The following is a 24,927-nucleotide window of genomic DNA, read 5'->3' as shown; positions in this document are numbered from 1 at the left end:
GCTGCTGCCTCCTTAGTGTAACGCTGTATGACGCTGCTGCCTCCTTAGTGTGACGCTGTATGACGCTGCTGCCTCCTTAGTGTAACGCTGTATGACGCTGCTGCCTCCTTAGTGTAACGCTGTATGACGCTGCTGCCTCCTTAGTGTAACGCTGTATGACGCTGCTGCCTCCTTAGTGTAACGCTGTTGCCTCCTTAGTGTAACGCTGTATGACGCTGCTGCCTCCTTAGTGTGACGCTGTATGACGCTGCTGCCTCCTTAGTGTAACGCTGTATGACGCTGCTGCCTCCTTAGTGTAATGCTGTATGACGCTGCTGCCTCCTTAGTGTAACGCTGTATGACGCTGCTGCCTCCTTAGTGTAACGCTGTGTGACGCTGCTGCCTCTTTAGTGTAATGCTGTATGACGCTGCTGCCTCCTTAGTGTAACGCTATATGACGCTGCTGCCTCCTTAGTGTAACGCTGTATGACGCTGCTGCCTCCTTAGTGTAACGCTGTATGACGCTGCTGCCTCCTTAGTGTAACGCTGTGTGACGCTGCTGCCTCTTTAGTGTAATGCTGTATGACGCTGCTGCCTCCTTAGTGTAACGCTGTATGACGCTGCTGCCTCCTTAGTGTAACGCTGTATGACGCTGCTGCCTCCTTAGTGTAACGCTGTATGACGCTGCTGCCTCCTTAGTGTAACGCTGTATGACGCTGCTGCCTCCTTAGTGTAACGCTGTATGACGCTGCTGCCTCCTTAGTGTGACGCTGTATGACGCTGCTGCCTCCTTAGTGTAACGCTGTGTGACGCTGCTGCCTCCTTAGTGTAACGCTGTATGACGCTGCTGCCTCCTTAGTGTAACGCTGTATGACGCTGCTGCCTCCTTAGTGTAACGCTGTATGACGCTGCTGCCTCCTTAGTGTAACGCTGTATGAAGCTGCTGCCTCCTTAGTGTAACGCTGTATGACGCTGCTGCCTCCTTAGTGTGACGCTGTATGACGCTGCTGCCTCCTTAGTGTAACGCTGTGTGACGCTGCTGCCTCCTTAGTGTAACGCTGTATGACGCTGCTGCCTCCTTAGTGTAACGCTGTATGACGCTGCTGCCTCCTTAGTGTAACGCTGTATGACGCTGCTGCCTCCTTAGTGTAACGCTGTATGACGCTGCTGCCTCCTTAGTGTAACGCTGTATGACGCTGCTGCCTCCTTAGTGTAACGCTGTATGACGCTGCTGCCTCCTTAGTGTAACGCTGTATGACGCTGCTGCCTCCTTAGTGTGACGCTGTATGACGCTGCTGCCTCCTTAGTGTAACGCTGTGTGACGCTGCTGCCTCCTTAGTGTAACGCTGTATGACGCTGCTGCCTCCTTAGTGTAACGCTGTATGACGCTGCTACCTCCTTAGTGTAACGCTGTATGACGCTGCTGCCTCCTTAGTGTAACGCTGTATGACGCTGCTGCCTCCTTAGTGTGACGCTGTATGACGCTGCTGCCTCCTTAGTGTAACGCTGTGTGACGCTGCTGCCTCCTTAGTGTAACGCTGTATGACGCTGCTGCCTCCTTAGTGTAACGCTGTATGACGCTGCTGCCTCCTTAGTGTAACGCTGTATGACGCTGCTGCCTCCTTAGTGTAACGCTGTATGACGCTGCTGCCTCCTTAGTGTGACGCTGTATGACGCTGCTGCCTCCTTAGTGTAACGCTGTGTGACGCTGCTGCCTCCTTAGTGTAACGCTATATGACGCTGCTGCCTCCTTAGTGTGACGCTGTATGACGCTGCTGCCTCCTTAGTGTAACGCTGTATGACGCTGCTGCCTCCTTAGTGTAACGCTGTATGACGCTGCTGCCTCCTTAGTGTAACGCTGTATGACGCTGCTGCCTCCTTAGTGTAACGCTGTATGACGCTGCTGCCTCCTTAGTGTGACGCTGCTGCCTCCTTAGTGTAACGCTGTGTGACGCTGCTGCCTCCTTAGTGTAACGCTGTATGACGCTGCTGCCTCCTTAGTGTAACGCTGTTGCCTCCTTAGTGTAACGCTGTATGACGCTGCTGCCTCCTTAGTGTAACGCTGTATGACGCTGCTGCCTCCTTAGTGTAACGCTGTATGACGCTGCTGCCTCCTTAGTGTAACGCTGTTGCCTCCTTAGTGTAACGCTGTATGACGCTGCTGCCTCCTTAGTGTGACGCTGTATGACGCTGCTGCCTCCTTAGTGTAACGCTGTATGACGCTGCTGCCTCCTTAGTGTAACGCTGTATGACGCTGCTGCCTCCTTAGTGTAACGCTGTATGACGCTGCTGCCTCCTTAGTGTAACGCTGTGTGACGCTGCTGCCTCCTTAGTGTAACGCTGTATGACGCTGCTGCCTCCTTAGTGTAACGCTGTATGACGCTGCTGCCTCTTTAGTGTAACGCTGTATGACGCTGCTGCCTCCTTAGTGTAACGCTGTATGACGCTGCTGCCTCTTTAGTGTAACGCTGTATGACGCTGCTGCCTCTTTAGTGTAACGCTGTATGACGCTGCTGCCTCTTTAGTGTAACGCTGTATGACGCTGCTGCCTCTTTAGTGTAACGCTGTATGACGCTGCTGTTTCTGTCTGTAGGTGGCCTGGCAGGGGACTGGAGGGAATGAAAAATTCTTCTTTGAAAATGAGAATGTAAGTCTTACTGAATATATTGCCTTCTTACAATGTGAAAGCTGGTGCGCCCCCTCCCTCTGTGTCCTGTCACCCTGCTCCCCCCCCTATTTGTCCTTTCACTCTGCTCCCCCCTCCCCCCTCTGTGTTCCGTCACCTTGCTCCCCCCCTCTGTGTCCCGTCACCCTGCTCCCCCTCTCTCTGTCCTTTCTCCCTGCCCCCCCCCCCCCCCCATCCCCCTCGTGCCCCGTCACTCTGCTTCTTCCACTGCCGAAGGACAGTCACTCATCTATGGAGAGTATCTGCTTTTGCTGACATGCTGTTTGTCTGTGGCAGGTCTGCATGATCTTCAATGCTGGTGAGCTGACGCTGGTGGAGTACGGCAGTAATGAGATACTGGGCACTGTCCGCACAGAGTTCATGAACCCGCATCTTGTCAGGTATGTCAGCCATAGGTGTAGCTTCAGTACAGTGTTGTCTAGGACGTGAGCCGCCTGTATTCCTGGGCTCCTCAGGCTGTATGCTATACTACGTGTGCCAAATAAGGAGCCTCGTGTCTAATGAGGCACCACTGCTGTCACACTGTAGCTGTCACTTTCCCGTATGCTGTCACTTTGTATCATTGTGTAATGTATTCTATATACGGTAGAGCAGAGGAAATACTCCGTCACACACAGTAACTGCTACACACTGGCTTTGGCCTGTCTTTGTATGTTACATGTATGTGTCTGTTTATACATGTATGTGACTGCCACACTGTCCTCCACTATTACTGATTCCATTAAGCCTGCTGTCACTCACCCATCAGACACCTGACAACGCCCCATGTGTAGGAGAGCAGGCACTTTACCTCTGGGTGTTGCTGTGGCTGCTGCAGCACCTCTTGCCTGGTTCCTCTTGTCAGCATACTTTGGCTCAGGGCAACGGTATCGGGCAGAGCTACAGACACTGGATTCAGCACTGGCCATGCCGAGCAGTGGGTGAGAGCGTTAGCTCTGTGGGTCACAGGGTACAGAAGGTGATACAGAGTGATGTGTATTGCTTATATGAGGACTGCAGGTGGAGGCTGAGAGATTGGGCCTGTGCTGTACGGCTGCCGCACTCCATTCTCCTGTAAGGGATGGTGGATATGGAGACCATCCTGCAAGTGGAGGCTGAGAGATGGGGCCTGTGCTGTACGGCTGCCGCACTCCATTCTCCTGTAAGGGATGGTGGATATGGAGGCCATCCTGCAGATGGAGGCTGAGAGAAAGGTAGATACAGAGACCATCCTGCAAATGAAAGCTGAGAGAAAGGTAGATACGTAGACCAACCTGCAGATGAAAGCCGAGAGAAAGGTAGATACGTAGACCAACCTGCAGATGAAAGCCGAGAGAAAGGTGGATACGGAGACCATCCTGCATATTAAGGCTGAGAGAAAAGTAGATACGGAGACCATCCTGCAGATGAAGGCTGAGAGAAAGGTGGATACGGAGACCATCCTGCAGATGAAGGCTGAGAGAGAGGTGGATATGGAGACCATCCTGCAGATGAAGGCTGAGAGAAAGGTGGATACGGAGACCATCCTGCAGATGAAGGCTGAGAGAAAGGTAGATACGTAGACCAACCTGCAGATGAAAGCCGAGAGAAAGGTGGATACGGAGACTATCCTGCATATTAAGGCTGAGAGAAAGGTGGATACTGAGACCATCCTGTAGATGGAGACTGAGAGAAAGGTGGATACAGAGACCATCCTGCGTATGAAGGCTGAGCGAAAGGTGGATACTGTCCTGTAGATGAAGCCTGAGAGATGGGTCCTGTGCTGTACGGCTACCGCACTCCATCCTCCTGTAAGGGAAGGTGGATATGGAGACCACCCTGCAAGTGGAGGCTGAGAGATGGGGCCTGTGCTGTACGGCTGCTGCACTCCATTCTCCTGTAAGGGAAGGTGGATATGGAGGCCATCCAGCAGGTGGAGGCTGAGAGATGGGGCCTGTGCTGTATGGCTGCTGCGCTCCATTCTCCTGTAAGGGAAGCTGGATATGGAGGCCATCCTGCAAGTGGAGGCTGAGAGATTGGGCCTGTGCTGTACGGCTGCTGCACTCCATTCTCCTGTAAGGGAAGGTGGATATGGAGGCCATCCAGCAGGTGGAGGCTGAGAGATGGGGCCTGTGCTGTATGGCTGCTGCGCTCCATTCTCCTGTAAGGGAAGGTGGATATGGAGACCATCCTGCAGGTGGAGGCTGAGAGATCGGGCCTGTGCTGTACAGCTGCTGCACTCCATTCTCCTGTAAGGGAAGGTGGATATGGAGGCCATCCAGCAGGTGGAGGCTGAGAGATGGGGCCTGTGCTGTATGGCTGCTGCGCTCCATTCTCCTGTAAGGGAAGCTGGATATGGAGGCCATCCTGCAAGTGGAGGCTGAGAGATGGGGCCTGTGCTGTACGGCTGCCACACTCCATTCTCCTGTAAGGGATGGTGGATATGGAGACCAACCTGCAGGTGGAGGCTGAGAGATGGGGCCTGTGCTGTACGGCTGCCGCACTCCATTCTCCTGTAAGGGATGGTGGATATGGAAACCATCCTGCAAGTGGAGGCTGAGAGATGGGGCCTGTGCTGTACGGCTGCCACACTCCATTCTCCTGTAAGGGAAGGGGGATATGGAGACCATCCTGCAAGTGGAGGCTGAGAGATGGGGCCGTTGCTGTACGGCTGCTGCACTCCATTCTCCTGTAAGGGATGGTGGATATGGAGACCAACCTGCAGGTGGAGGCAGAGAGATTGGGCCTGTGCTGTACGGCTGCCGCACTCCATTTTCCTGTAAGGGAAGGTGGATATGGAGACCATCCTGCAGGTGGAGGCTGAGAGATGGGGCCGTTGCTGTACGGCTGCTGCACTCCATTCTCCTGTAAGGGAAGGTGGATATGGAGACCAACCTGCAAGTGGAGGCTGAGAGATGTGCCTGTGCTGTACGGCTGCCGCACTCCATTTTCCTGTAAGGGAAGGTGGATATGGAGACCATCCTGCAGGTGGAGGCTGAGAGATGGGGCCTGTGCTGTACGGCTTCCGCACTCCATCCTCCTGTAAGGGAAGGTGGATATGGAGACCACCCTGCAAGTGGAGGCTGAGAGATGGGGCCTGTGCTGTACGGCTGCTGCACTCCATTCTCCTGTAAGGGAAGGTGGATAATGGAGACCATCCTGCAGGTGGAGACTGAGAGATCGGGCTTGTGCTGTACAGCTGCTGCACTCCATTCTCCTGTAAGGGAAGGTGGATATGGAGACCATCCTGCAGGTGGAGGCTGAGAGATGGGGCCTGTGCTGTACGGCTGCTGCACTCCATTTTCCTGTAAGGGAAGGTGGATATGGAGGCCATCCAGCAGGTGGAGGCTGAGAGATGGGGCCTGTGCTGTATGGCTGCTGCGCTCCATTCTCCTGTAAGGGAAGCTGGATATGGAGACCATCCTGCAGGTGGAGGCTGAGAGATGGGGCCTGTGCTGTACGGCTGCCGCACTCCATTCTCCTGTAAGGGATGGTGGATATGGAAACCATCCTGCAAGTGGAGGCTGAGAGATGGGGCCTGTGCTGTACAGCTGCTGCACTCCATTCTCCTGTAAGGGAAGGTGGATATGGAGACCATCCTGCAGGTGGAGGCTGAGAGATCGGGCCTGTGCTGTACAGCTGCTGCACTCCATTCTCCTGTAAGGGAAGGTGGATATGGAGGCCATCCAGCAGGTGGAGGCTGAGAGATGGGGCCTGTGCTGTATGGCTGCTGCGCTCCATTCTCCTGTAAGGGAAGCTGGATATGGAGGCCATCCTGCAAGTGGAGGCTGAGAGATGGGGCCTGTGCTGTACGGCTGCCACACTCCATTCTCCTGTAAGGGATGGTGGATATGGAGACCAACCTGCAGGTGGAGGCTGAGAGATGGGGCCTGTGCTGTACGGCTGCCGCACTCCATTCTCCTGTAAGGGATGGTGGATATGGAAACCATCCTGCAAGTGGAGGCTGAGAGATGGGGCCTGTGCTGTACGGCTGCCACACTCCATTCTCCTGTAAGGGATGGTGGATATGGAGACCAACCTGCAGGTGGAGGCTGAGAGATGGGGCCTGTGCTGTACGGCTGCTGCACTCAATTCTCCTGTAAGGGAAGGTGGATATGGAGACCATCCTGCAGGTGGAGGCTGAGAGATCGGGCCTGTGCTGTACAGCTGCTGCACTCCATTCTCCTGTAAGGGAAGGTGGATATGGAGGCCATCCAGCAGGTGGAGGCTGAGAGATGGGGCCTGTGCTGTATGGCTGCTGCGCTCCATTCTCCTGTAAGGGAAGCTGGATATGGAGGCCATCCTGCAAGTGGAGGCTGAGAGATGGGGCCTGTGCTGTACGGCTGCCACACTCCATTCTCCTGTAAGGGATGGTGGATATGGAGACCAACCTGCAGGTGGAGGCTGAGAGATGGGGCCTGTGCTGTACGGCTGCCGCACTCCATTCTCCTGTAAGGGAAGGTGGATATGGAAACCATCCTGCAAGTGGAGGCTGAGAGATGGGGCCTGTGCTGTACGGCTGCCACACTCCATTCTCCTGTAAGGGATGGTGGATATGGAGACCAACCTGCAGGTGGAGGCTGAGAGATGGGGCCTGTGCTGTACGGCTGCTGCACTCCATTCTCCTGTAAGGGAAGGTGGATATGGAGACCATCCTGCAGGTGGAGGCTGAGAGATGGGGCCTGTGCTGTACGGCTGCCACACTCCATTCTCCTGTAAGGGAAGGGGGATATGGAGACCATCCTGCAAGTGGAGGCTGAGAGATGGGGCCTGTGCTGTACGGCTGCCGCACTCCATTTTCCTGTAAGGGAAGGTGGATATGGAGACCATCCTGCAGGTGGAGGCTGAGAGATAAGGCCGTTGCTGTACGGCTGCTGCACTCCATTCTCCTGTAAGGGAAGGTGGATATGGAGACCATCCTGCAGGTGGAGGCTGAGAGATGGGGCCGTTGCTGTACGGCTGCTGCACTCCATTCTCCTGTAATGGAAGGTGGATATGGAGACCAACCTGCAGGTGGAGGCAGAGAGATTGGGCCTGTGCTGTACGGCTGCCGCACTCCATTCTCCTGTAAGGGAAGGTGGATATGGAGACCATCCTGCAGGTGGAGGCTGAGAGATGGGGCCGTTGCTGTACGGCTGCTGCACTCCATTCTCCTGTAAGGGATGGTGGATATGGAGACCAACCTGCAGGTGGAGGCTGAGAGATTGGGCCTGTGCTGTACGGCTGCCGCACTCCATTCTCCTGTAAGGGAAGGTGGATATGGAGACCATCCTGCAGGTGGAGGCTGAGAGATGGGGCCTGTGCTGTACGGCTGCCGCACTCCATTCTCCTGTAAGGGAAGGGGGATATGGAGACCATCCTGCAAGTGGAGGCTGAGAGATGTGCCTGTGCTGTACGGCTGCCGCACTCCATTTTCCTGTAAGGGAAGGTGGATATGGAGACCATCCTGCAGGTGGAGGCTGAGAGATGGGGCCTGTGCTGTACGGCTTCCGCACTCCATCCTCCTGTAAGGGATGGTGGATATGGAGACCAACCTGCAGGTGGAGGCTGAGAGATGGGGCCTGTGCTGTACGGCTGCTGCACTCCATTCTCCTGTAAGGGAAGGTGGATAATGGAGACCATCCTGCAGGTGGAGACTGAGAGATCGGGCCTGTGCTGTACAGCTGCTGCACTCCATTCTCCTGTAAGGGAAGGTGGATATGGAGACCATCCTGCAGGTGGAGGCTGAGAGATGGGGCCTGTGCTGTACGGCTGCTGCACTCCATTTTCCTGTAAGGGAAGGTGGATATGGAGGCCATCCAGCAGGTGGAGGCTGAGAGATGGGGCCTGTGCTGTATGGCTGCTGCGCTCCATTCTCCTGTAAGGGAAGCTGGATATGGAGACCATCCTGCAGGTGGAGGCTGAGAGATGGGGCCTGTGCTGTACCGCTGCCGCACTCCATTCTCCTGTAAGGGATGGTGGATATGGAAACCATCCTGCAAGTGGAGGCTGAGAGATGGGGCCTGTGCTGTACGGCTGCCACACTCCATTCTCCTGTAAGGGATGGTGGATATGGAGACCATCCTGCAGGTGGAGGCTGAGAGATGGGGCCTGTGCTGTATGGCTGCTGCGCTCCATTCTCCTGTAAGGAAAGGTGGATATGGAGACCATCCTGCAAGTGGAGGCTGAGAGATGTGCCTGTGCTGTACGGCTGCCGCACTCCATTCTCCTGTAAGGGAAGGTGGATATGGAGACCATCCTGCAGGTGGAGGCTGAGAGATGGGGCCTGTGCTGTACGGCTACCGCACTCCATCCTCCTGTAAGGGAAGGTGGATATGGAGACCACCCTGCAAGTGGAGGCTGAGAGATGGGGCCTGTGCTGTACGGCTGCTGCACTCCATTCTCCTGTAAGGGAAGGTGGATATGGAGGCCATCCTGCAGATGGAGGCTGAGAGAAAGGTAGATACGTAGAGCATCCTGCAAATGAAAGCTGAGAGAAAGGTAGATACGTAGACCAACCTGCAGATGAAAGCCGAGAGAAAGGTGGATATGGAGACTATCCTGCATATTAAGGCTGAGAGAAAGGTAGATACGGAGACCATCCTGCAGATGAAGGCTGAGAGAGAAGTGGATACGGAGACCATCCTGCAGATGAAGGCTGAGAGAAAGGTGGATACGGAGACCATCCTGCAGATGAAGGCTGAGAGAGAGGTGGATATGGAGACCATCCTGCAGATGAAGGCTGAGAGAAAGGTGGATACGGAGACCATCCTGCAGATGAAGGCTGTGAAATGTAGATACGGAGACCATCCTGCAGATGGAGACAGACAGAAGGTACAGTAGATATGGAGACCATCCTGCAGATGAAGGCTGTGAAATGTAGATTCGGAGACCATCCTGCAGATGGAGACTGACAGAAAGGTACAGTAGATATGGAGACCATCCTGCAGATGAAGGCTCAGAGCGAGGTGGATACGGAGACCATCCTGCATATGAAGGCTGAGAGAAAGGTGGATACGGAGACCATCCTGTAGATGGAGCCTGAGAGAAAGGTGGATACAGAGACCATCCTGCGTATGAAGGCTGAGCGAAAGGTGGATACTGTCCTGTAGATGAAGCCTGAGAGATGGGTCCTGTGCTGTACGGCTGCCACACTCCATTCTCCTGTAAGGGAAGGTGGATATAGAGACCATCCTGCAGGTGGAGGCTGAGAGATGGGGCCTGTGCTGTACGGCTGCCGCACTCCATTCTCCTGTAAGGGATGGTGGATATGGAGACCATCCTGCAAGTGGAGGCTGAGAGATGGGGCCTGTGCTGTACGGCTGCCACACTCTATTCTCTTGTAAGGGAAGGTGGATATAGAGACCATCCTGCAGGTGGAGGCTGAGAGATAGGGCCTGTGCTGTATGGCTGCTGCGCTCCATTCTCCTGTAAGGGAAGGTGGATATGGAGACCATCCTGCAGGTGGAGGCTGAGAGATGGGGCCTGTGCTGTACGGCTTCCGCACTCCATCCTCCTGTAAGGGAAGGTGGATATGGAGACCACCCTGCAAGTGGAGGCTGAGAGATGTGCCTGTGCTGTACGGCTGCCGCACTCCATTCTCCTGTAAGGGAAGGTGGATATGGAGACCATCCTGCAGGTGGAGGCTGAGAGATGGGGCCTGTGCTGTACGGCTTCCGCACTCCATCCTCCTGTAAGGGAAGGTGGATATGGAGACCATCCTGCAAGTGGAGGCTGAGAGATGTGCCTGTGCTGTACGGCTTCCGCACTCCATCCTCCTGTAAGGGAAGGTGGATATGGAGACCACCCTGCAAGTGGAGGCTGAGAGATGGGGCCTGTGCTGTACGGCTGCTGCACTCCATTCTCCTGTAAGGGAAGGTGGATATGGAGGCCATCCTGCGGATGGAGGCTGAGAGAAAGGTAGATACGTAGACCATCCTGCAGATGAAAGCTGAGAGAAAGGTACAGTAGATACGGAGACCATCCTGCATATGAAGGCTGAGAGAAAGGTACATACGTAGACCAACCTGCAGATGAAAGCCGAGAGAAAGGTGGATACGGAGACTATCCTGCATGTTAAGGCTGAGAGAAAGGTAGATACGGAGACCATCCTGCAGATGAAGGCTGAGAGAGAGGTGGATACGGAGACCATCCTGCAGATGAAGGCTGAGAGAAAGGTGGATACAGAGACCATCCTGCAGATGAAGGCTGAGAGAGAGGTGGATATGGAGACCATCCTGCAGATGAAGGCTGAGAGAGAGGTGGATATGGAGACCATCCTGCAGATGAAGGCTGAGAGAAAGGTGGATATGGAGACCATCCTGCAGATGGAGACGGACAGAAAGGTACAGTAGATATGGAGACCATCCTGCAGATGAAGGCTGTGAAAGGTAGATACGGAGACCATCCTGCAGATGGAGACGGACAGAAAGGTACAGTAGATATGGAGACCATCCTGCAGATGAAGGCTGTGAAATGTAGATTCGGAGACCATCCTGCAGATGGAGACTGACAGAAAGGTACAGTAGATATGGAGACCATCCTGTAGATGAAGGCTCAGAGCGAGGTGGATACAGAGACCATCCTGCATATGAAGGCTGAGAGAAAGTTGGATACGGAGACCATCCTGTAGATGGAGCCTGAGAGAAAGGTGGATACAGAGACCATCCTGCGTATGAAGGCTGAGCGAAAGGTGGATACTGTCCTGTAGATGAAGCCTGAGAGATGTGTCCTGTGCTGTATGGCTGCCACACTTCATTCCCCCCAGAGACCATCCAGAAATCTGTGTGGGTTCTCCTTCTTATGGGTCCCAAATGGCACATACTGCAGCGCTGCTTTCACAGATCATAGACATGGAAGGTCAGTATTCGGTGATTTCAGCAGAATGAATGTAACACACTAGTCCATCCTCCAGTGTTCCTGTAATGAGATCAGTGTCTCACCCTTTAACGCTGTGCCCAAAACTCAACAGGAATTAGTGACCAGCAAAGAGTTGCTGCAGCAGCTACAGTCTGCCCAGAGGCGTAAGCTGTCCCATGTGCAGGGGCAGCAGTGTCCCCCACCACTAAGGGCACCACATTTGTGCACCGTTTCTCCTCCGAGTCAATGGGTCGCTGGTGGCCAGGCAGTACCAGTGATAACAGGCCTCTCGCTGATGGAGAAGCCCCATACAGCTGAGAGATGGGCCATCCTCTCACACCATCATTCTATAATTACTCCAGTGCACTTTATACTTCAGTTGCCCATCAGAGGTGGTAGAGGATAAGACAGTAGAGCAATGTAACATGCATGGGATAGACATAAGGATCCTTACAAAGAAATAAGGATCAAATAAGTTTTCAGATAAAAATATGGTTAAAAAAAGGGCAGACTAGATGGGCCAAGTGGTTCTTATCTGCTGTCACATTCTAATGCTCAGATAGGAGCAGATACACTGCATATTGCAGATTTATACTCTCCGTCTTTTGTTACATACAGTGCCCGGATCAATGAGAGGAGACAACGTGGTGTAGAAGACAACAAAAAAGTAGCCTATCTAATTGATATGAAGACCATAGCTATAGGTACCCGCTTGATGTTTCACTATACCTTCTGATGTGCCTTGATCTGAGCTATAGGTGCCTACTCTACCATCCAGCATACTTATCGCTACTATAGATGACTAACCTACATTCCAACATACACGTATCTCTACTATAGGTACCTACCCTACCTTCCAACATAAACTTATCGCTACTATAGATGACTAACCTACCTTCCAACATACATTTATCTCTACTATAGATGACTAACCTACCTTCCAACATACACTTATCTCTACTATAGGTGACTAACCTACCTTCCAACATACACTTATCTCTACTATAGGTGCCTAACCTACACAGACACTTATCTCTACTATAGGTGCCTAACCTACCTTCCAACAGACACTTATCTCTACTATAGATGCCTAACCTACCTTCCAACATACACTTATCTCTACTATAGGTGCCTAACCTACACAGACACTTATCTCTACTATAGGTGCCTAACCTACCTTCCAACAGACACTTATCTCTACTATAGATGCCTAACCTACCTTCCAACAGACACTTATCTCTACTATAGGTACCTACCATGCCATCCAACATACACTTATCTCTACTATAGATGCCCACCCTACCATCCAACATACACATATCTCTACTATAGATGTCTACCCTACCATCCAACATACACTTATCTCTACTATATGTACCTAACCTACCATCCAACATACACTTATCTCTACTATATGTACCTAACCTACCATCCAACATACACTTATCTCTACTATATGTACCTAACCTACCATCCAACATACACTTATCTCTACTATATGTACCTAACCTACCATCCAACATACACTTATCTCTACTATAGATGCCTACCCTACCTTCCAACATACACATATCTCTACTATAGATGCCTAATCTACCATCCAACATACACTTATCTCTACTATATATGCCTACCCTACCATCCAACATACACTTATCTCTACTATATATGCCTAATCTACCATCCAACATACACTTATCTCTACTATAGATGCCTACCCTACCATCCAACATACACTTATCTCTACTATATATGCCTACCCTACCATCCAACATACACTTATCTCTACTATAGATGCCTACCCTACCTTCCAACATACATTAATCTCCACTATAGGTACCTACCCTACCTTCCAACATACACTTATCTCTACTATAGATGCCTACCCTACCATCCAACATACACTTATCTCTACTATATGTACCTAACCTACCATCCAACATACACTTATCTCTACTATAGATGCCTACCCTACCTTCCAACATACACATATCTCTACTATAGATGCCTAATCTACCATCCAACATACACTTATCTCTACTATATATGCCTAATCTACCATCCAACATACACTTATCTCTACTATAGATGCCTACCCTACCATCCAACATACACTTATCTCTACTATATATGCCTACCCTACCATCCAACATACACTTATCTCTACTATAGATGCCTACCCTACCTTCCAACATACATTAATCTCCACTATAGGTACCTACCCTACCTTCCAACATACACTTATCTCTACTATAGATGCCTACACTACCATCCAACATACACTTATCTCTACTATAGATGCCTACACTACCATCCAACATACACTTATCTCTACTGTAGATGCCTACCCTACCATCCAACATACACTTATCTCTACTATAGATGCCTACCCTACCATCCAACATACACTTATCTCTACTATAGGTGCCTAATCTACCATCCAACATACACTTCTCTACTATAGATGCCTACCCTACCTTCCAACATACACTTATCTCTACTATAGATGTCTACCCTACCATCCAACATACACTTATCTCTACTATAGATGTCTACCCTACCATCCAACATACACTTATCTCTACTATAGATGCCTACCCTACCTTCCAACATACACTTATCTCTACTATAGATGTATACCCTACCATCCAACATGCACTTATCTCTACTATAAATGTTTACCCTACCATCCAACATACACTTATCTCTACTATAGATGTCTACCCTACCTTCCAACATACACTTTTCTCTAACGTCCTAAGTGGATGCTGGGGACTCCGTCAGGACCATGGGGAATAGCGGCTCCGCAGGAGACAGGGCACAAAAATAAAGCTTTAGGATTAGGTGGTGTGTACTGGCTCCTCCCCCTATGACCCTCCTCTAAGCCTCAGTTAGGTTTTTGTGCCCGTCCGAGCAGGGTGCAATCTAGGTGGCTCTCCTAAAGAGCTGCTTAGAAAAAGTTTTTAGGTTTTTTATTTTCAGTGAGTCCTGCTGGCAACAGGCTCACTGCATCGAGGGACTTAGGGGAGAGAATTTCAACTCACTTGCGTGCAGGATGGATTGGATTCTTAGGCTACTGGACACCATTAGCTCCAGAGGGAGTCGGAACACAGGTCTCACCCTGGGGTTCGTCCCGGAGCCGCGCCGCCGACCCCCCTTACAGATGCTGAAGATTGAAGGTCCGGAAACAGGCGGCAGAAGGCTCTTCAGTCTTCATGAAGGTAGCGCACAGCACTGCAGCTGTGCGCCATTGTTGTCACACACTTCACACCAAGCGGTCACGGAGGGTGCAGGGCGCTGCTGGGGGCGCCCTGGGCAGCAATATTTAATACCTTTATGGCAAAAGAATACATCACATATAGCCATGCCAGATATCTAAAACTCCGGGAGAAAAGCCCGCCAAAATAGGGGGCGGGGCTTATTCTCCTCAGCACACAGCGCCATTTTCCTGCTCAGCTCCGCTGTGAGGAAGGCTCCCAGGACTCTCCCCTGCACTGCACTACAGAAACAGGGTAAAACAGAGAGGGGGGGCATTTTTTGGCGATATTTTGATATATTTAAGCTGCTATAAGGAACAACACTTATATAAGGTTGTTCCCATATATATTATAGCGCTTGGGTGTGTGCTGGCAAACTCTCCCTCTGTCTCCCCAAAGGGCTAGTGGGGTCCTGTCTTCGATAAGAGCATTCCCTGTGTGTCTGCTGTGTGTCGGTACGTGTGTGTCGACATGTATGAGGACGATGTTGGTGTGGAGGCAGAGCAATTGCCGATAATGGTGATGTCACCCCCCAGGGAGTCGACACCGGAATGGATGGCTTTGTTTATGGAATTACGTGATAATGTCAGCACATTACAAAAATCAGTTGACGACATGAGACGGCCGGCAAACCAGTTAGTACCTGCCCAGGCGTCTCAGACACCGTCAGGGGCTGTAAAGCGCCCTTTACCTCAGTCGGTCGACACAGACCCAGACACAGACACTGAATCTAGTGTCGACGGTGATGAAACAAACGTATTTTCAAGTAGGGCCACACGTTATATGATCACGGCAATGAAGGAGGCTTTGCATATCTCTGATACTGCAAGTACCACAAAAAGGGGTATTATGTGGGGGGTGAAAAAACTACCTGTAGTTTTTCCTGAATCAGAGGAATTAAATGATGTATGTGATGAAGCGTGGGTTAACCCAGATAGAAAAGTGCTAATTTCAAAAAAGTTATTAGCATTATACCCTTTCCCGCCAGAGGTTAGGGCGCGCTGGGAAACACCCCCTAGGGTGGATAAGGCGCTCACACGCTTATCAAAACAAGTGGCGTTACCGTCTCCTGATACGGCCGCCCTCAGGGATCCAGCTGATAGGAGACTGGAAACTACCCTAAAAAGTATATACACACATACTGGTGTTATACTGCGACCAGCCATCGCCTCAGCCTGGATGTGCAGTGCTGGGGTCGTCTGGTTGGATTCCCTGACTGAAAATATTGATACCCTGGATAGGGACAGTATTTTATTGACTATAGAGCAATTAAAGGATGCTTTCCTTTATATGCGAGATGCTCAGAGAGATATTTGCACTCTGGCATCGAGAGTAAATGCGATGTCCATATCTGCCAGAAGGAGTTTATGGTCAGTGGTCAGGTGATGCGGATTCCAAACGACATATGGAAGTATTGCCGTATAAAGGGGAGGAATTATTTGGCGTCGGTCTATCGGATCTGGTGGCCACGGCAACGGCCGGAAAATCCACCTTTTTACCTCAGACCCCCTCCCAACAGAAAAAGACACCGTCTTTTCAGCCGCAGTCCTTTCGGTCCTATAAGAACAAGCGGACAAAAGGACAGTCATATCTGCCTCGGGGCAGAGGAAGGGGTAAGAGAGGGCAGCAAGCAGCCCCGGCCCAGGAACAGAAGCCCTCTCAGGGTTCTGCAAAGCCCTCAGCATGACGCTGGGGCCTTACAAGCGGACTCAGGAGCGGTGGGGGGTCGACTCAAGAATTTCAGCGCACAGTGGGCTTGCTCACAGGTGGACCCCTGGATCCTGCAGGTAGTATCTCAGGGTTACAGGTTGGAATTCGAGAAGTCTCCCCCTCGCAGGTTCCTAAAGTCTGCTTTGCCAACGTCTCCCTCAGACAGGGCGACGGTATTGGAAGCCATTCACAAGCTGTTTTCTCAGCAGGTGATAGTCAAGGTACCCCTCCTACAACAGGGAAAGGGGTATTACTCCATGCTATTTGTGGTATCGAAGCCGGACGGCTCGGTAAGACCTATTCTAAATCTGAAATCTTTGAACCTGTACATACAAAAATTCAAGTTCAAGATGGAGTCACTCAGATCAGTGATAGCGAATCTGGAAGAAGGGGACTTTATGGTGTCCCTGGACATAAAGGATGCTTACCTGCATGTCCCAATTTGCCCTTCACATCAAGGGTACCTCAGGTTCGTGGTGCAAAACTGTCATTATCAGTTTCAGACGCTGCCGTTTGGATTGTCCACGGCACCTCGGGTCTTTACCAAGGTAATGGCCGAAATGATGATTCTTCTGCGAAGAAGAGGCGTATTAATTATCCCTTACTTGGACGATCTCCTGATAAGGGCAAGGTCCAGAGAACAGCTGGAGGACGGAGTAGCACTAACCCGACTAGTGCTGCAACAACACGGGTGAATTCTGAATTTTCCAAAATCTCAGTTGACCCCGACGACACGTCTGCTGTTCCTGGGAATGATTCTGGACACGGTTCAGAAAAAGGTGTTTCTTCCGGAGGAGAAAGCCAGGGAGTTATCCGAACTTGTCAGGAACCTCCTAAAACCAGGGAATGTGTCTGTGCATCAATGCACAAGAGTCCTGGGAAAGATGGTGGCTTCTTACGAAGCGATTCCATTCGACAGATTCCACGCACGAACTTTTCAGTGGGATCTGCTGGACAAATGGTCCGGATCACATCTGCAGAATAACCTTATCGCCACGGACAAGGGTGTCTCTTCTGTGGTGGTTGCAGAGTGCTCATCTGTTAGAGGGCCGCAGATTCGGCATACAGGACTGGGTCCTGGTGACCACGGATGCCAGTCTGAGAGGCTGGGGAGCGGTCACACAGGGAAGAAACTTCCAGGGAGTATGGTCAAGCCTGGAGATGTCTCTTCACATAAATATACTGGAGCTAAGAGCGATTTACAATGCTCTAAGTCTGGCAAAACCCCTGCTTCAGGGTCAGCCGGTGTTGATCCAGTCGGACAACATCACGGCAGTCGCCCACGTAAACAGACAGGGCGGCACAAGAAGCAGGACAGCAATGGCAGAAGCTGCAAGGATTCTTCGCTGGGCGGAAGATCATGTGATAGCACTGTCAGCAGTATTCATTCCGGGAGTGGACAACTGGGAAGCAGACTTCCTCAGCAGACACGATCTACACCCGGGAGAGTGGGGACTTCATCCAGAAGTCTTCCACATGATTGTGAACCGTTGGGAAAAACCAATGGTGGATATGATGGCGTCCCGCCTCAACAAAAAACTGGACAGGTATTGCGCCAGGTCAAGAGACCCTCAGGCAATAGCTGTGGACGCTCTGGTAACACCGTAGGTGTTCCAGTCAGTGTATGTGTTCCCTCCTCTGCCTCTCATACCAAAAGTACTGAGAATTATACGGCAAAAGGGAGTAAGAACGATACTAGTGGCTCCGGATTGGCCAAGAACTACTTGGTACCCGGAACTTCAAGAGATGCTCACGGAGGATCCGTGGCCTCTACCTCTAAGACGGGACCTGCTTCAGCAGGGACCGTGTCTATTCCAAGACTTACCGCGGCTGCGTTTGACGGCATGGCGGTTGAACGCCGAATTCTAAGGGAAAAAGGCATTCCGGAAGAGGTCATTCCTACACTGGTAAAAGCCAGGAAGGAGGTGACTGCACAACATTATCACCGCATTTGGAGAAAATATGTTGCGTGGTGTGAGGCCAGGAAGGCCCCCACGGAGGAATTTCAACTGGGTCGATTCCTACATTTCCTGCAAACAGGATTGTCTATGGGCCTCAAATTGGGGTCCATTAAGGTTCAAATTTCGGCCCTGTCGATTTTCTTCCAGAAAGAATTGGCTTCAGTTCCTGAAGTCCAGACTTTTGTAAAAGGAGTACTACATATACAGCCCCCGGTTGTGCCCCCAGTGGCACCGTGGGATCTTAATGTAGTCTTGGATTTTCTCAAATCCCATTGGTTTGAGCCGCTCAAATCGGTGGAGTTGAAGTATCTTACATGGAAAGTAACCATGCTACTGGCCCTGGCTTCAGCCAGGAGAGTATCAGAATTGGCGGATTTATCATATAAGAGCCCATATCTGATTTTCCATACGGACAGGGCAGAACTGCGGACGCGTCCTCATTTTCTGCCTAAGGTGGTGTCAGCGTTTCACCTGAACCAGCCTATTGTGGTGCCTGCGGCTACTAACGATTTGGAGGATTCCAAGTTGTTGGACGTGGTCCGGGCATTGAAAATATATATTTCAAGAACGGCGGGAGTCAGAAAGTCTGACTCACTGTTTATATTGTATGCACCCAACAAGATGGGTGCTCCTGCTTCTAAGCAGACGATTGCTCGTTGGATTTGTAGCACAATTCAACTTGCACATTCTGTGGCAGGCTTGCCACAACCTAAATCTGTCAAGGCCCATTCCACAAGGAAAGTGGGCTCATCCTGGGCGGCTGCCCGGGGGGTCTCGGCATTACAACTCTGCCGAGCTGCTACTTGGTCAGGGGCAAACACGTTTGCAAAATTCTACAAATTTGATACCCTGGCTGAGGAGAACCTTGAGTTCTCTCATTCGGTGCTGCAGAGTCATCCGCACTCTCCCGCCCGTTTGGGAGCTTTGGTATAATCCCCATGGTCCTGACGGAGTCCCCAGCATCCACTTAGGACGTTAGAGAAAATAAGAATTTACTTACCGATAATTCTATTTCTCGTAGTCCGTAGTGGATGCTGGGCGCCCATCCCAAGTGCGGATTGTCTGCAATACTTGTACATAGTTATTGTTACAAACAAATTCGGGTTGTTATTGTTGTGAGCCGTCTGTTCAGAGGCTCCTACGTTTGTCATACTGTTAACTGGGTTCAGATCACAAGTTATACGGTGTGATTGGTGTGGCTGGTATGAGTCTTACCCGGGATTCAATATCCTTCCTTATTGTGTACGCTCGTCCGGGCACAGTATCCTAACTGAGGCTTGGAGGAGGGTCATAGGGGGAGGAGCCAGTACACACCACCTAATCCTAAAGCTTTATTTTTGTGCCCTGTCTCCTGCGGAGCCGCTATTCCCCATGGTCCTGACGGAGTCCCCAGCATCCACTACGGACTACGAGAAATAGAATTATCGGTAAGTAAATTCTTATTATCTCTACTATAGATGCCTACCCTGCCATCCAACATACACTTATCTCTACTGTAGATGCCTACCCTACCATCCAACATACACTTATCTCTACTGTAGATGCCTACACTACCATCCAACATACACTTCTCTACTATAGATGTCTACCCTACCATCCAACATACACTTATCTCTACTATAGATGTCTACCCTACCTTCCAACATACACTTATCTCTACTATAGATGCCTACCCTACCATCCAACATACACTTCTCTACTATAGATGTCTACCCTACCATCCAACATACACTTATCTCTACTATAGATGTCTACCCTACCTTCCAACATACACTTATCTCTACTATAGATGCCTACCCTACCATCCAACATACACTTATCTCTACTATAGATGCCTACACTACCATCCAACATACACTTATCTCTACTATAGGTACCTACCCTGCCATCCAACATACACTTATCTCTACTATAGATGTCTACCCTGCCATCCAACATACACTTATCTCTACTATAGATGCCTACCCTACCATCCAACATACACTTATCTCTACTATATGTACCTACCCTACCTTCCAACATACACTTATCTCTACTATAGATGCCTACCCTACCATCCAACATACACTTATCTCTACTATAGATGCCTACACTACCATCCAACATACACTTATCTCTACTATAGGTACCTACCCTGCCATCCAACATACACTTATCTCTACTATAGATGTCTACCCTGCCATCCAACATACACTTATCTCTACTATAGATGCCTAATCTACCATCCAACATACACTTATCTCTACTATAGATGTCTACCCTACCTTCCAACATACACTTATCTCTACTATAGATGCCTACCCTACCTTCCAACATACACTTATCTCTACTATAGGTACCTACCCTACCATCCAACATACACTTATCTCTACTATAGATGTCTACCCTACCATCCAACATACACTTATCTCTACTATAGATGCCTACCCTACCATCCAACATACACTTATCTCTACTATAGATGCCTACCCTACCATCCAACATACACTTATCTCTACTATATGTACCTACCCTACCTTCCAACATACACTTATCTCTACTATAGATGCCTACCCTACCATCCAACATACACTTCTCTACTATAGATGTCTACCCTACCATCCAACATACACTTATCTCTACTATAGATGTCTACCCTACCTTCCAACATACACTTATCTCTACTATAGATGCCTACCCTACCATCCAACATACACTTATCTCTACTATAGATGCCTACACTACCATCCAACATACACTTATCTCTACTATAGGTACCTACCCTGCCATCCAACATACACTTATCTCTACTATAGATGTCTACCCTGCCATCCAACATACACTTATCTCTACTATAGATGCCTACCCTACCATCCAACATACACTTATCTCTACTATATGTACCTACCCTATCTTCCAACATACACTTATCTCTACTATAGATGCCTACCCTACCATCCAACATACACTTATCTCTACTATAGATGCCTACACTACCATCCAACATACACTTATCTCTACTATAGGTACCTACCCTGCCATCCAACATACACTTATCTCTACTATAGATGTCTACCCTGCCATCCAACATACACTTATCTCTACTATAGATGCCTAATCTACCATCCAACATACACTTATCTCTACTATAGATGTCTACCCTACCTTCCAACATACACTTATCTCTACTATAGATGCCTACCCTACCTTCCAACATACACTTATCTCTACTATAGGTACCTACCCTACCATCCAACATACACTTATCTCTACTATAGATGTCTACCCTACCATCCAACATACACTTATCTCTACTATAGATGTCTACCCTGCCATCCAACATACACTTATCTCTACTATAGATGCCTACCCTACCATCCAACATACACTTATCTCTACTATAGATGCCTACCCTACCATCCAACATACACTTATCTCTACTATATGTACCTACCCTACCTTCCAACATACACTTATCTCTACTATAGATGCCTACCCTACCATCCAACATACACTTATCTCTACTATAGATGCCTACCCTACCATCCAACATACACTTATCTCTACTATAGATGCCTACCCTACCTTCCAACATACACTTATCTCTACTATAGATGTATACCCTACCATCCAACATACACTTATCTCTACTATAGATGTCTACCCTACCATCCAACATACACTTATCTCTACTATAGATGTCTACCCTACCATCCAACATACACTTATCTCTACTATAGATGCCTACCCTACCATCCAACATACACTTATCTCTACTATAGATGCCTACCCTACCATCCAACATACACTTATCTCTACTATATGTACCTACCCTACCTTCCAACATACACTTATCTCTACTATAGATGCCTACCCTACCATCCAACATACACTTATCTCTACTATAGATGCCTACACTACCATCCAACATACACTTATCTCTACTATAGATGCCTACCCTACCTTCCAACATACACTTATCTCTACTATAGATGTATACCCTACCATCCAACATACACTTATCTCTACTATAGATGTCTACCCTACCATCCAACATACACTTATCTCTACTATAGATGCCTACCCTACCATCCAACATACACTTATCTCTACTATAGATGCCTAATCTACCATCCAACATACACTTATCTCTACTATAGATGTCTACCCTACCTTCCAACATACACTTATCTCTACTATAGATGCCTACCCTGCCATCCAACATACACTTATCTCTACTGTAGATGCCTACACTACCATCCAACATACACTTATCTCTACTATAGATGTCTACCCTACCATCCAACATACACTTATCTCTACTATATGTACCTACCCTACCTTCCAACATACACTTATCTCTACTATAGATGTATACCCTACCATCCAACATACACTTATCTCTACTATAGATGTCTACCCTACCTTTCAACATACACTTATCTCTACTATAGATGCCTACCCTACCTTCCAACATACACTTATCTCTACTATAGATGTATACCCTGCCATCCAGCATACACTTATCTCTACTATAGGTACCTACCATGCCATCCAACATACACTTATCTCTACTATAGATGTCTACCCTACCTTCCAACATACACTTATCTCTACTATAGGTACCTACCCTGCCATCCAACATACACTTATCTCTACTATAGATGTCTACCCTGCCATCCAACATACACTTATCTCTACTATAGATGTCTACCCTACCATCCAACATACACTTATCTCTACTATAGATGCCTAATCTACCATCCAACATACACTTCTCTACTATAGATGCCTACCCTACCTTCCAACATACACTTATCTCTACTATAGATGTCTACCCTACCATCCAACATACACTTATCTCTACTATAGATGTCTACCCTACCATCCAACATACACTTATCTCTACTATAGATGCCTACCCTACCATCCAACATACACTTATCTCTACTGTAGATGCCTACCCTACCATCCAACATACACTTATCTCTACTATAGATGCCTAATCTACCATCCAACATACACTTATCTCTACTATAGGTACCTACCCTGCCATCCAACATACACTTATCTCTACTATAGATGCCTACCCTACCATCCAGCATACACTTATCTCTACTATATGTACCTACCCTACCTTCCAACATACACTTATCTCTACTATAGATGCCTACCTGCCATCCAACATACACTTATCTCTACTATAGATGCCTACCCTACCATCCAACATACACTTATCTCTACTATAGGTACCTACCCTACCATCCAACATACACTTATCTCTACTATAGATGCCTACCCTACCATCCAACATACACTTATCTCTACTATAGATGCCTACCCTACCATCCAGCATACACTTATCTCTACTATATGTACCTACCCTACCTTCCAACATACACTTATCTCTACTATAGATGCCTACCTGCCATCCAACATACACTTATCTCTACTATAGATGTCTACCCTGCCATCCAACATACACTTATCTCTACTATAGATGCCTAATCTACCATCCAACATACACTTATCTCTACTATAGATGTCTACCCTACCTTCCAACATACACTTATCTCTACTATAGATGCCTACACTACCATCCAACATACACTTATCTCTACTATAGGTACCTACCCTGCCATCCAACATACACTTATCTCTACTATAGATGTCTACCCTGCCATCCAACATACACTTATCTCTACTATAGATGCCTAATCTACCATCCAACATACACTTATCTCTACTATAGATGTCTACCCTACCTTCCAACATACACTTATCTCTACTATAGATGCCTACCCTACCTTCCAACATACACTTATCTCTACTATAGGTACCTACCCTACCATCCAACATACACTTATCTCTACTATAGATGTCTACCCTACCATCCAACATACACTTATCTCTACTATAGATGTCTACCCTGCCATCCAACATACACTTATCTCTACTATAGATGCCTACCCTACCATCCAACATACACTTATCTCTACTATAGATGCCTACCCTACCATCCAACATACACTTATCTCTACTATATGTACCTACCCTACCTTCCAACATACACTTATCTCTACTATAGATGCCTACCCTACCATCCAACATACACTTATCTCTACTATAGATGCCTACCCTACCATCCAACATACACTTATCTCTACTATAGATGCCTACCCTACCTTCCAACATACACTTATCTCTACTATAGATGTATACCCTACCATCCAACATACACTTATCTCTACTATAGATGTCTACCCTACCATCCAACATACACTTATCTCTACTATAGATGTCTACCCTACCATCCAACATACACTTATCTCTACTATAGATGCCTACCCTACCATCCAACATACACTTATCTCTACTATAGATGCCTACCCTACCATCCAACATACACTTATCTCTACTATATGTACCTACCCTACCTTCCAACATACACTTATCTCTACTATAGATGCCTACCCTACCATCCAACATACACTTATCTCTACTATAGATGCCTACACTACCATCCAACATACACTTATCTCTACTATAGATGCCTACC

At 48.9% G+C, this 24,927-nt stretch overlaps 1 protein-coding gene across 7 annotated transcripts in view; it reads left to right on the top strand.

The window, feature by feature from the left end:
- IFT172 (intraflagellar transport 172) overlaps positions 1-24,927 on the top strand; it is a 553,694-nt gene that overhangs the window by 193,392 nt on the left and 335,375 nt on the right. For all 7 annotated transcript variants that reach the window (XM_063914906.1, XM_063914909.1, XM_063914907.1 and 4 more), the window contains exons 12-14: positions 2,573-2,626; positions 2,942-3,045; positions 12,080-12,165. In XM_063914906.1, the coding sequence (XP_063770976.1) occupies positions 2,573-2,626; positions 2,942-3,045; positions 12,080-12,165 (244 nt within the window). The remainder of the gene's footprint in view (positions 1-2,572; positions 2,627-2,941; positions 3,046-12,079; positions 12,166-24,927) is intronic.

Source organism: Pseudophryne corroboree, chromosome 4 (assembly GCF_028390025.1).
Source record: "Pseudophryne corroboree isolate aPseCor3 chromosome 4, aPseCor3.hap2, whole genome shotgun sequence".
In the NCBI taxonomy this organism is placed as follows: domain Eukaryota; kingdom Metazoa; phylum Chordata; class Amphibia; order Anura; family Myobatrachidae; genus Pseudophryne; species Pseudophryne corroboree.
This window is presented reverse-complemented; position numbering and strand designations above follow the sequence as displayed.